Source organism: Aristolochia californica, unplaced genomic scaffold (genome assembly GCF_029961685.1).
Source record: "Aristolochia californica isolate CCGP_79_NKW_82.1479 unplaced genomic scaffold, dmAriCali1.0.hap1 SCAF_15, whole genome shotgun sequence".
NCBI classification, from domain to species: Eukaryota; Viridiplantae; Streptophyta; class Magnoliopsida; order Piperales; family Aristolochiaceae; genus Aristolochia; species Aristolochia californica.
Window position 1 is genome coordinate 21,168,827 of NW_027181826.1, and position 14,116 is coordinate 21,182,942.

General features: G+C 38.6%; 1 protein-coding gene across 2 annotated transcripts in view; it reads left to right on the forward strand.

Annotated features, from left to right (window-relative positions):
* Positions 1-14,116, forward strand: part of LOC137951472 (valine--tRNA ligase, chloroplastic/mitochondrial 2) — a 44,156-nt gene that overhangs the window by 11,476 nt on the left and 18,564 nt on the right. For both annotated transcript variants that reach the window (XM_068798147.1, XM_068798146.1), the window contains exons 7-9: positions 4,635-4,688; positions 5,459-5,511; positions 10,498-10,565. In XM_068798147.1, coding sequence (XP_068654248.1) covers positions 4,635-4,688; positions 5,459-5,511; positions 10,498-10,565 — 175 coding nt within the window. The remainder of the gene's footprint in view (positions 1-4,634; positions 4,689-5,458; positions 5,512-10,497; positions 10,566-14,116) is intronic.

The window sequence follows — 14,116 nt, forward strand, 5'->3', positions numbered from 1 at the left end:
AGGAAAGGAGGGGACTTGTCAAGCCTCTTCTTAATGAGTTATGTCATGTGCTGATGGAGTCAACTATATAATTGTTGAAATACTGGTGTAAGGGTATTTTGGTGATTTCATAGTATCATACGACTCTCCGTAAGTTACACTTCATGTAAGCACTCTAGTTTTACAGTTTCATTGAATTTCGACTTGTGTGTACGAAATTATAAGGATGTTTGTCAAGAGGGGTATAACTGTCCTTTCATGTAATTTTTGCATAAGTTAGAATTTTTTTTTTTTTTTTTTGAATGAAGATGTATAAGCTATTAAAAGAGAAAGATTACAATACCTAGCTAAACAAAGTCTTTTTCCACAACAAGGTGTTGGAGTGAAACACCTAATTTAGCCTGAGTGTTAGCTAGATGATTAGCTGACCTAGGAATGTGCTTCCAATTACAGTTTAAAAGAGAAATTAAATTACATATATAAAAAAACATGTTCCAGTGTTGCCATGGAGGAAGAACTGACTTCTCACACTAGTCGATGACAATTTCCGAGTCGCCTTCAATGTAGAGATGCCCCACAAGATGACGATTGAAGATCTAAAGCCCATTGAGTAAACCGGAGAGCTCAACTGTAGTTGAATCTGAGATACCAATTGGCCCAACGAAAGAGAAAAGAAGAGTGCCGTTACAGTCATGAATAACACCACCAAAACCCGCAGAGCCTGGGTATCCAAAAGCACTTCCGTCAAAATTCAATTTGTAGTGGCCCATCGGGGGAGGAGACCAAATTTCCATAATTGGGGGGCGAGGTGGATAAGACATGCCAGCTATTACCCGCCAGTTCTCTCGAAAGTTGGAGCCGTTTAGATTTTGGAATTCCTTACGCTGAAGGATCCACATAGAAACTTGGCCAACAATTTTTTCTATCAGTGTATCGTGAGGGATAGATTTTAAATTGAATTTTCGGTTGTTTCTTTCTTTCCATAATGCCCAAATGATATGACCAACACAACAAGAGATAAGTAATTTCCTGAGTTTTGGGAGGCTAGCATTAGTAACTGAGAGGATGGTAGATGAGAGATTTTGTGAGGGATAGTACTGGAAATCGATTTTGTTGAGGAGGCTAGTCCATACAAAGTGGGCAAGGTTGCAATGTAAGAGGACATGGGTGGCTTTTTCTAGGGAAATTTGGCAGAAGGGGCATAAGGGGTTTTGGACAGGGGTTCCTCGCCGGATTAGAGAATCGGATGTGAGGATTTTATTCCTAAAGGCGCACCAGATAAAAAATTTAGCATGAGGAGGGGCAAGCAAGGTCCGATGGCAGCAGGATGATTGGTTTGTGGGGGGTTGGGGCTCCTCAAGAAATTATAAGCAGAGGAAGTGGAAAAAATACCTTGAGTGCAAGGGTCTAAATGAGAGTATCAAGCACATTTCTCAGGCTTACCAAGGATAGATTAGTGATGAGGTTGGATGCCACCAGAGCCTTTGAGTCCGAAAGTGCTCTCCAGAGATTTAAGTTCCGTCCTCCAGAATCGGTTCACCGGTCAAGATAGAGGCTTCCATATTTCTGGCCAAGTTTGAAATCAAACTATGGTTGATGTTGATACTGCAAGTGCCCGTCCACCAGTCTAAAATTTGTCAAATTTCCTATACCTGTGTTGCATTTGACAACCTTTTTGAAATCAGGTAACAATATTACAATTTTTTTCCACATGGGGGACAACCTATTATGTCTCCCACCCTCAGTCTGCCAACCAGGTAATTTATTTGCTTTAGCAGCAACCAAAGTCCTCCAAATCAGATCAGGATACAAATTAAATTTCCAAATCCATTTAAGCATCAACCGAAAATTAAAATTAAAATTTATCCCTTGCGATACATTGATAGAAAAAATTATTGGCCAAGTTTCCATGTGGATTCTTTTGCGTAAGGAATTCCGAAATCTAAACGGCTCCAACTTTCGAGAGAACTGGCGGGTAATAGCTGGCATGTCTTATCCTCCTCGCCCCTCGATTATGGAAATTTGGTCTCCTCCTTCGATGGGCTACTGCAAATTGAATTTTGATGGACGTGCTTTTTAATTCCCAAGCCCTGCGGGTTTTGGCGGTGTTATTCATGACAGTAACTACACTCTTCTTTTCTCTTTCACTGGGCCAATTGGAATCTCAGATTCAACCACAACTGAGCTCTTCGGTTTACTTAATGGGCTTCAGATCTTTAATCGCCATCTTGTGGGGCCTCTCTGCATTGAAGGGGATTCAAAAATTGTTATCAACTGGTGTGCGAAGTCAGCTCTTCCTCCGTGGCGACACTGGGACATGTTTTTTGATATATGTAATTTAGTTTCTCTTTTAAACTATAATTGGAAGCATATTCCTAGGTCAGCTAATCATTTAGCTGACACTCAAGCTAAATTAGGTGTTTCTCTTCAACACCTTGTTGTGGAGGAAGACCCTGTTTAGCTAGGTATTGTAATCCTTACTCTTTTAATAGTTTATACATCTTCATTCATTAAAAAAAAAAGGATGACCACTTTTTCAAGTAGATGTTAAAAATGCCTTTTGTATTTTGATTTAAAGGAGACCTATATGGAGCAACCTCCTGTGTATGTTGCTAAGGGGGAGACAAAGAAGGTGTGCTGGGTAAAGAAGGCTATTTATGGGCTTAAGTAAAGTCCCAGATCATGGTTTGAAAAATTCAGCAATGTAGTGATGCAATTTGGTTTTTATAGGAGCTATTGTGATCATTCTATTTTTTTGTTAAAAAGGAAGATTGGATTTTTGTTTTTGTAGTGTATGTTGATGACATTGTTTTGTCTGGGGATGACCTTGAAAGGGTTGAGCAGGTAAAACCGTATTTGGCCGCAAATTTTCAAGCAAAGGTTTTAGGACAAGTGAAATATTTTCTTGGGATTGAGGTGGGTCAAAGTAAGCATGGTGTTGTTCTATCTCAGAGAAAGTACATCTTAGATATGGTGAAGGAGTATGGTCCCTTGGGTGCACGACTTGTGGGTACTGCCGTGGAGGTCAATAGTAGCCTTCATGATTCTTAGAGTCCTATACTTAAGAACAAGATGCGGTATAGACACATGGTGGGAAAGTTAATTTATGCTACTGTTGTCAGGCCTGATATATCACTTGTAGTAGAAGTGGTGAGTCAATTTATGGAAAACCCAAGGAAAATACATTTAAAAGCTGCTCAGTTTGAAAGGTACACCTAGGAAAGGTCTTTTATACACTCATAATAGAGAAAATTGATGTGTTGGGATATTCTGACACAAATTATGCTGGTTGCAACATGGATAGAAGCCACCCTGGGTACTGTTGCTTCGTTGGAGGTAACTCAGTGAATTGGAAAAGTAAAAAAAAAACTGGAGTGGATAGCCTCAACGTTGAGGCAGAATATAGGGTGATCACTCACACAGTTAGTGAGTTTATGTGGGTGAAATCAGTTCTTGTTGAGTTTGAAGTTCATATTTCAAAACCTATGGTTACGAAGTGTGACAATCAAACTGCCTTATTTAGCCAGAAACCCAATATTCCACGAGAGGATTAAGTACACAAAGAGTTCGATTCTTACTTCATTAGCGATGCTGTTACGCAAGGGAAGGTTGTTATTCCATGTATGAAGTCCTCAGACCAGTTTCGTGATGCTTTTACAAAACCCCTCAAAAAGTGTGAACATTTAGTGTTCTCTGACAAACCAGTTTATTTGACATTTACTCTCCAGTTTGAGGGGGAAGTGTTGAAGTACTGGTATATAGGTATTTTGGTCATTTCACAGTATCATATGAATCTCAGCAAGTTACAGCAAGTTACACTTCAGGTCAGCACTCCAATTTTAAAGTTTCATTGAATTCTGATTTGTATATATGAAGTTATAAGGATGTTTGTAATGAGGGGCATAACTCACATAATTCAGAAAGTTAAAAGAAAGGGCTCGACTTTTCTGAGCTGTCAATTGAACACAGCACTCTGCTGCTTTTCCATCTCTTTTGTCTTCCCATTTTCTCTCTTTTCTCCTTTCATCCTCTCTATACTGCACTTTTACAATAATTAATCTTTTTGCAAAAGAGAATCCTGAGAAACAATTTCACACTCACTCACGATAGTATTCCTCGTCATCTTTTTTTTTTTTTTTTCCAAGCTTCCATGGATATGACAGTTATGTCAGACCAGCCAACCATAATTTTTGGATTGCCACTTCCTTCTAAGGCACCTGTGGCAGCAGAAAGAACTTAATATGAGATAAGTGGAATCTGCTTTTACTCTCTGAGACTGGTTTTCAGGGAGGGGAAAACAGAAACTTTCTTGGGTCCATGAACTAGGAGCAGAGAGACTGCTTGGATCTTCCTCACTCACCATGCTTCGTTAGTTTTCTTTGTGGGTTGCTTGCTGATAGGAATCTGAAAAATCCATTTACCTATGTTTGTTCTCTAGTGTCAAAGTCCACTTTTCTCTTTTAAACTTATCAAGAACAAAAAAGGTCCTTTTTTAAAGTTGGAACACCACTATGACCAACACCATTATTTAACGATGCAATCCCTTAGTAGAGCAAAATGCTTGTTTCTTCATTTCTTTTGTTGTTATATGTTTCCCTTTTTATCCTTGGGTGTATCTTGTGAAAGTTCTTAAATAATGCTTTTTTGATTCACAGGGGCAGTGGTCGAGGCCTTTCTCAGGTTGCATGAGAAAGGACTAATATATCAAGGTAATCTATACCTTCAAATATTTTGATTCAGAAGAGAAGTTCTCCGAACCTCATGATAGAACCATTGTTTATGTCACTTCCTGGCTGCTGGAGTTTACTATACCTTTAGATGGTTTCTAGGAAATCCAAAAGCTTTTTTTTTTTTAAATAAGTTTTAGAAGAAATCCATGATTGCATGTCATTGATGGACAAGCTATTTGCTAGGTTGTTTTAGGCGTTGAGTTGCTTCTCTTGGTTATATTTGGTTCAACGTAAATATTTCTTTATTCATGAGGACTAAGGCTGCTAACCATGTTACTAAGAAAAATATAATACATCTGAGACCTATATTTACAATTGTTAATAAAATGGACGAAGATGGTTTCCTTTTTTTCTTTTTTTGGGGCTAGGTTTAGTTGGTCTTTTAGGGTAAAGGGCAAGGGCTCCTATCTTAGTACACAAATGTTTTGGACATTGTCATGAAGAGGAGGGTCCTTGTCCTTTGCACTGCCTTAAAGAGTACCCTGTCCATGGTGGTCATCTTGAGGTAAATGGAGTGTCTAGGTGATTTTTAATGCTCATTTACATAGTTGTATTATTTTGATTTTTTTAAAGCTTATTTCCTTATTTTGGATGGTGATTTACACACATTTTCTCCCCATTTCTTTGAATTTTAGATCCTATCATCTCCTTCTCACTTTTGTGCTGTTTATAGTTTTCTTAATTTCTGAATGCGAGTACGCATGAGTTAATTTTACTGGTAATTCCTTTCTTTGTTTTTATGTTTTTAGGCTCTTACATGGTCAACTGGTCTCCTAAACTTCAAACTGCTGTCTCTGACTTGGTATGTTTTCTTATGGTGGATATAGAATTCTCTTCTTATGATTACTTGTCATCTTTTACATTGATTATTCTCTTTTGATTTCTTTATTATCATTTTATATTATATTGGATGTTGATTATCTTATATTTCTTATCTGTATAGGCTTTTGGCCTTGGCTAATCCTTTGTATTTTCTATTTCTCTTTTAATGAATTTATCATCTTTTTAAAAAACGAGGACTATTATCTATGGCTTTGACTTATGCATCCATCTGAACATGGGATTTTGTTACTTGTTTGGAAAGTTATAAGCTATATCGTATTTTATTGGCAAGTGGATCAGTGACATATTTCTTCGGTGATTGGTTAATGTTGAATTTCTAGACAAATAAAAATAATTCATTGACTTGTTATTAATTGAGTACAATGAGCCTCTATTTATAGTAAAGAAAATAAGCGGAATCAAATTATAATTAAACTACTCATGTCCCAGTTGCACCCAAAGTCTAACTCCTAAAGATGAGTTATAGAATAATTAAATAACTAAACATATATAGAAGACTAACATAGCTAAAACTCCTCTAATTGAAACACTTTCCCTCATGAGACTCCTATAAGATTCAGTCATATTAATTATTGCTCTATGAGACTTCTTTCTATGAGAGTCATGTAAGACTCTTTAACACTCCCCCTCAAGCTAGAGTTTGTAACTTCAGCTTGTAAAGAAAAAGATTCTTGGTCTTCAATCTTCTTTGGCTGAAAAAGAGTTCTTCATAGTTACAAAATTCTTCATCTTTTGTTTTTCCCCTTACTTGATTATTTTGGTCAAATAAAATTTCGTTCCCACAACACGTGTAATTCTCCATAGTAGGTTTTGTCACCTGCCTCATCCTTCATACTTCTCCTTCTATTCTCCCCCTTAATTTGGGAGGTAATAGTAGTGATCCCAACTTGAAACAAAAAAATGATTGTAGTAATTATCTCCTCTATCAAAGTGTCCCGAGGACAAGTACTCAACTGGAAATAGATTCTCAAAAAAATAAAAATATGGGTGATAAACTAAAAGGAGTTGAAACCAACACAAAGGATTTCAAACACAAGATACTGATAATAATCACTAAATAGGAATACCTATCACTAAAAAAACGGAGATAAAAAACCCACTTAAGGGCACCTGTAAAAAAGTCTCAATGGACTTAAAAAACACCCATATATAATAAAAAGGAACCAACCCAAGCCATTTAACCAGGAGTTGACCTTTGGCCTAAAAGGGTAAATGAGAGTCCAAAAAGAGATAGTAGGCGAAAGGTAGACAAAGTAAAAGGGTTATGGGAGGATAAAAGGTTGATAAAATAAACACCATAGTAATAAAATTAGAAGGAGATTGGGGGTCGTCTCCATGGCAAGTTAATTATTGAAGGCGACTCGAAGATAGTTATTAGTTGGTGTTCCAAAGACAACTTCCCCCCTTGGCGTCACTGGCCCATCACTGATAATATTGCTGATATTGTATCTTCTACTGATTGTAATTGGAATCTCATTCCTAGATCAACCAACTCTTTGGCTGATAAATTGGTAAAATTTGGAACTTCCCAACAATCTCTCATCGTTTGGGAAGGCTTCCTTCCTTTGTAAATTGCTCTTTTGAGTTTTTGTCTTAATAAAAATCAGCATCATTTAAAAATAAAAATAAAAATTGAAGGAGACTGTAACAATAGAACTGTAAAAATAACAAACAAGTTGGACCAAGTATTGACCTCCAAGAAATTTCTGGTGGTGAGCATAATTTTGAAGATTGATGGTGCGGAAGATACACAACCGATGTAGACAAGCAAGCTAACACTAGAGAGGAGACCCGAGCCAAATAACCTTGTGCGATCTCCCCTCAAAACTAAAAAACAATAATTTTATTGAGAATAAATTTACATAATATCTTGTGGACGGAGCCAGTTTGGTTTGTTTGGACTAGAGAAAGTCAATCTGGACCCTGACCTGCACAACAGCTTCTTGTTGTGTGGGTGCTTTCCTATTAGAATTAGGATTTGGCTTCTTAATCTATTATTTGCAATGTTTTCAATTTCTTCCAACAATGATACTGTGCCATCTGCACAAATACAAGCCACTGCATTGTTGTACTCGAGTGGAATCAATTGCAGTTTATCTGTGCTCTCCATTGTGCATTACATGACCACATAAACATGGAGTGCCTCTCATTCAACTTTTTCTGGCGACCTCAAGATTCAATAGGGAAGCGCCTTATAATATGATAAACAACCTCCCTCCATATGCAAAAAATCCCACTGGTTATAACTATCTGGTTTGAGAAGAAGCACTTCCTTATAAAGTCTTCTGATTTGTGGGTCCACTACCAAAAGGTGCCATTGGAAGGGAATTAATCTGTTGAATAGAAGTCTGTCGGAGCTCCTCAAAGTTGAAGATAAAATCGAAGAGAAGAGAAAATCAGCTCCATAAGATTTGGCAACAACGGGAATTCATGGTAGCGGCTACTTTGGCAGGACCGATGCCTCAATTGACTTCAACAGCTGCGCATCTATGGCCTTCTGACCTCCTTCTTCTCCTGAGGAAGAGCCTTTGTCATCATTGATGGCAAAGGGAATTCCCTTTGGTCAACTGCTACTTTAATTGTCGTGAGGAACTCAAGCACCAAGCTCTTGGATACAACTGTTCGATGTGAATAGTGGAGAAACCATACGGGAAAGATTTGATCATCTATGTCATGCCCTCTGTTTGGTACTTCCTGCTCATCTTATGCAAAGCATGCCCAAAATTCTGCTGTGAAGGTACAACACATAGCAGAGCACATCAGAAGAAAATAGCCACTGGATTCATAGCAGCCCAGGATTGCTGTGGAAACAACCATCAAACTCAACTTGGTAACACCATGATTCAGAGTTTCCATGTAATGGGAGAAGACTGTTTGTATGCCGAGAGATCGGCCAGTAAGTTCCGTTTTCTTTGGATCATACCACCCAAGATTTTGCCAAAATCATTGATTGTGCAAACCCATGAGATCACTTACTGAGAGATGTCCTCAACAATTTTTCAACTGTACAAATTTTGTACAAAAAATGCCACTTATTTCGCTCCTGCCAGATCATTCAAGGAGCAAAAGCCAGGCAAGCCTTGCACATACGGCTACCAAGCAAACTGAAAGATGTTGGGAAACAGCTGGAGATAACACCTTGAGAGAAAAGCTGGCAAAATCCGATGAGAGATGTTGCAGTGGATCACAATGTCATAAGTTGATTCACTGCTGACTCCAGAAATGGTGCAGAAGCTATCAGAGATGTTGATTCCCTGCTCATAAGAATGTCAATAGTTAAGATTCTTCTGCTAGCAGCCCTCAATACAATGAACATGACTTTAGCAGGACCTTACAACTTTCATGCAACTAAAATTGTCCCATATAGATTGTGGTTTAAAAAGATCTTGTGGTTATTATTAGGGAAGAGGCCTCCTATCTTTGGCTAGTCATTTTGGGCAGTCATGGAACCTAACCTTAACATGGTATCAGAGTGTGTGCTTGTACATGAGTCTCCACCAAAAGTTTTCTACATATAGAAACCATAAAAGTGGGTCCACATTTGTGGGGGGGGGGGGGGCGGTGGGAGGTGGATGTTAGAGCAGTCATACATAGATCTGAGATTAGAAAAATCTTATGTTTATTACTTGGGAAGAGGTCTTCTAACTTCAACAAGTCACTTTGCAACAGACCTGGACCCAGGCTTTTTTTTTTTTTTTTTTTTTTTGAAACTGTGATGATTTTATTTCAAAGGAAAGCAAGAAAATACATCAAGGGAGGCCTCCCCTAACAACAAGAGATTGAAGGGAGGGACCCAATTTAGCACAAGAGTCAGCAGCCGTATTGGCTGATCTAAGTACTTGAGACCAAGTACAAGTAATAGAGGAGACAATATCCATGATGTCTAGAAAATGTTGCCAATGATGCCAAGGAGGGAAGGAGCATTGTGTCTGCAATAGCAGCATTGTGATGATGTTGAGTCTTAATTAGCAAGGACGTTATACCCTAACTTCATAGCATTAGACATTGAGGGAGAAAGGGGTCCAAATTAGATGATCCTGCCAGAAAGCTGAGAGTAGTGACAAAGGTTGGGAGAAGATTACAAATAGAATTGGGTTGTCCCCCATCCAGTGCAGTGATTAGTCCAGAAATGCGCTAAAGACCCATCCTCAGCATGACATTGTGACTCGTCTTTGAATCTTGGGAGAAGCTTAATAATTTTCCTCTGTATAGGAGGTGGTCTAGGACAATGAGCATTATCCAGCCACAAAATATTCTCTGGGATTCCATGAATATCTTCCTTTTATGCCTATGGTTTATTGGGGCTATGATTCATTCTTTTCCTTGAGATGTTTTTATTTTCTTTCATTGATAGACTATGGCTGCTCATAGTATCTGTGAAAACTAATGATGTTAAAAAAAATTCAGAAGGCTCCAAGTCTTCTCTTGAAAAAATAAGGCTTAATGTTCGATAGTCTGATACTATTTTTTTGCACTTTCCTCAGAAACGACAATTGTTTGATACTATTTGTTTGCTCTTTCCTCAGAAACAACACTACTATTCCTATTCCTGTGCTTGATATTCGAAGAGTGCTAGTAATGCAATCTAAAATGTGGTTGAATTATTGATGTTATGCAAAACTGAGCAGTGTAGTTCTTACCCAATTAAAAGTATAACCCGAATGTTGAACTGGTCAGTTTCTAATTTTGCTCTTTTTCCTTTTCAGAATTTAGAGTAGGTCTTATAGTTGTTTTTATATTTGAAGAGGGCTATTCATTAGTCTTAAAGCAATGTGGTTATGTGTCAAGTTTCTGTATCATAGATTTATGTGGTGATTCAGGCTACAGAAGTCTCTCTCTTTCTCTTCTCTGAACTCTTGGTTATGTAACTGTCAATTTTTTTCTTGCCGTTCACTTAATAATCTATATTCTGGATCACATTTACCTTATTCTATATATTTGTCAGGAAGTAGAGTACTCTGAAGAACAAGGGACCCTTTATTATATAAAGTATCGTGTTGCTGGTGGTTCAAGGTAAATGCTTTAAAATTATTGTGGTCATTTTTAGTTTCTGCATTTCTATGCAAATTTGTCTATAAACTTGATGACCATAGCTAGGGGTGACACTAAGTTGAGCTGGCTCAGTTTGGGCTTGATTCTGCTTGACCTTAACCCGAGCTTGAGCCAAGCTCGAGCTTGAAGTCAGGCTTGTTAGCTGGATTGAACTGAGCACAAACTTTGCTTTGCTTGGCTTGATGTTATTTTTAGCTTAGATAAGTTTTAGCTAAGGGATTGATATGATTTTTTTTTTAAGTTTCAACAAGTACATTGAATGGCTTATATTGAAAAAGATAAAGAAAGGACCACAAAGAATAAAAATGGGGAGGGATTAGGACGTTAAATGTTTTTTTTTAAACCTTTTTGTTTCTCAAAGAGCATTAAATGGGCTGCAGAATGCAGAGAACATTAAATATAGACTGTTTCCAGATTTAAGACAATTGACTTTTTTGGTTTATGATGATTGAATTTTTTGGCGCCTTTTATTGCTTTTTTTGTTTCTCAAAAGGAATGCTTTAGAATTGGAAACAAAACAGGGAATTACAAAGCAGACGACAACCTCCTCCCTTTTCTTTACTTCTGACTAATACACACACACACACACACACACACACACATATATATTTACATATATTATGTATATATATTCTGTCTTTTTGGTTCTTCTTGCCTTTTTGCTAGCGTCCTAGATTTCACTTAAACGTGTGTGAGTATGGCGAGTAACACTTCCACTTCTTTGTGCAATAGGTAAAGCGTCTTCCATTTTTTTTCTTTTATTTTCTTCTTTCTCTTTTTGTGTTTTCTTACTGCAATTTTTTCTTCTTTCTCTTTGCTCATTTTTTTTTATTCTTGATAAAATTCTGCTCCTATCGTTTTCAGAGAGAGGGAAGGTTGCATCCTTCCTGCCCCTCCTCTTTGTTGAAAAAATATTTCAATAAAGAGGAGAGAAGGGGTGTAACCCTCATCCTCTTTTTTGCAACGCGAGGGACAGATTTCTCCCCACCTTGTTAGCAGTTGAGCAGAGTTTGAGTCACCCATATTTTGCTTGAGCTCGAGCTCATGTATAGACTCAAGCTTAAGCTCAAGTTTGAGCCTGCTGGTTTTGGTTCCAAACAAGCCCAAAGCCTACCATAGTTTGAGCTCGGCTTGACTTGTTTCCACCTCTATCCGTAGCTGTTATCAGTCTAATACTGACCAAATTATGTTTGGACCATACTGGTTTCTTGGCAACCATGCTTGAGTGTTATGCTAACGATTCCGTGATCCTAGAGATGCAAACCAAGTTCTTAAATCCAAAATAAAAATTGGATGACAAGACGGGGTCTAGGGTAATCCAGTTCACTTGGTGTAATTGTTTGCTTTTTGTTAAAAGTTGGGTCCAAGATTCATCTCAAAATGACTAGCCAAGTTAGGAAGCCTCTTCCCAACTAATAAATCTAATATCTTTTTAATCATTTGTCCGTGTGGGATTATTCTAACACTTCCCCTCACATGTGGACCAAGGAATGTCAGAAAGATCTTGGGTTTATCACCTGCCACTTTCTCCGATTTTGTTTTAGAGAGGAAGACTAATATCCTTTCTTACCTCTCTAGCTTTCCGGGTTTCTACTACTAGACCAATTAAAGAAATCCTCTGTTCTCCCTCTGGTTTTTTGGTTTCCGCCACCAAACTGATTAAAACAATCCTTTTCTTCCGCCTCTATTTTCTATGACCGTGTTTGGGAAGGAAATAGGTAAAAGGGAAAATAAAGAATAGGATATTTAATAAGGAGAAGAAGTAACTAGTGGTCTTTGAGTTGTGCTTGTAGTTGGCTTTGATGTTCTTATTTCACTCCCATCAAAATCCCTAAAAAGCTACATTACTCATCACTTCTCTCCCTCCTTTGTATTCCATCTCTTCTTGCTCATCTTTTTTTTTTGAAATGATGCTGATTTTTATTAAGACAAAAACTCAAAAGAGCATATTACAAAGGAGGGAATCCTTCCCATACAATGAGAGATTGCTGGGAAATTCTGAATTTTGCCAATTTATCAGCCAAAGAGTTGGCTGATCTAGGAATGAGATTCCAATTACAATGCGAAGAAGATACAATGTCAACAATACTATCAGTGATGGGCCAGTTGCGCCAAGGGGGGAGGCTGTCTTTGGAACACCAACTAATAACCGTCTTCGATTCGCCTTCAATGATTAACTTGCCATGGCGACGATCCCTGAAGATTTGGAGACCGAACAGTAGAGCACTAACTTCAACGGTATTAGAATCGGCAATACCCACCGGACTAACATAAGAAAGAATGAGAGTCTCCATTGTGACCTCTGAATATACCACCTGCTCTTGCTAGACGTGGACATCTAATAGCACTACTATCAAAATTTAGTTTTATGCAATCGCAAGGGGGAGGATCCCAGATAACCATTCTAGGAGCTCTGCTAGGGCCAGACATGTGAGTGATCAAATTCCAATTTTCCCGAAGGGAAGCCCCCGATAGAGTGGCAAAATCCTTCTTTATATGAAACCAGCTTTAGATGAGGCCGACGACATGAGAAGCCGTGTTGTCTGGGATGCTAGCTTTGGAGTTGAATCTCCAGTTGTTCCGCTTGAGCCAAATGCACCATGGAACATGCGCAAGACAGGCCGAAAGAATTAACTTGCCCAACCGAGGAAGGAGAATCCCTCGAACCATCTCAAAGGTGCCAAAGAGGTCCTGATGTAGCCCCAGTTGAAGCCCGATTTTCTGAAAGATCTTCATCCAAATTTGCCACGAAAATCCATAGTGTAAGAGGACATGCTGGAATGTCTCTTCACGCTCACCGCAAAGGGAACAAGAAAAATCGGGGGCAGTTAAGCCTCTTCTATGAAGGTTGTCTGAAGTAAGAATCTGTTCTCTGATGGCTGACCACACGAAGAATTTGATTTTGCTTGGTGCTGAGAGTTTCCAAACCAGATTTGCCTTGTGCTCATGAGGACTATAGTCTTGCTTTCTGATATGAGAGTAAGCCGAAGTGACAGTGAATCGGCCATTATTACTGGGCTTCCAAATCAGCTTATCAACCGAGTGCTCCTGAATAATAATACTGTTGAGTTTAGTAAGGAGAGAGCAAAAAGCCAACGATTCCTCATAGTTTAATCCACGACGAAACGGAAGACTCCACGAGTGATCACTCCATGAATCAGCCACAGAGCAAGAGAGGTTGCTTGCCACCCTATGCAACCCTGGAAAGTCCTCTAAAGAGATCGGGGGCCACACCATTCGTCCGACCAGAAGAGAAGGGTCCTTCCATTGCCCGTGTGAAATGCGGTAGCATCTCTGAATACTGGAAGGAGCTTGAAAACTGATTTCCATATCGGGGATAGGAGGCGACTAGCACCACCCTCTCTCCACCATGCACCCGAAAACTGAAGGTAGAATTTGACTATATTCTTCCATAAACTGTTGTGCTTGTTGTTGAAATTCCAAATCCATTTGAGCATAAAAGCTTTGTTCATTTCTCTTGTAGGCCGGATGCCCAATGCTCCCCTATTATG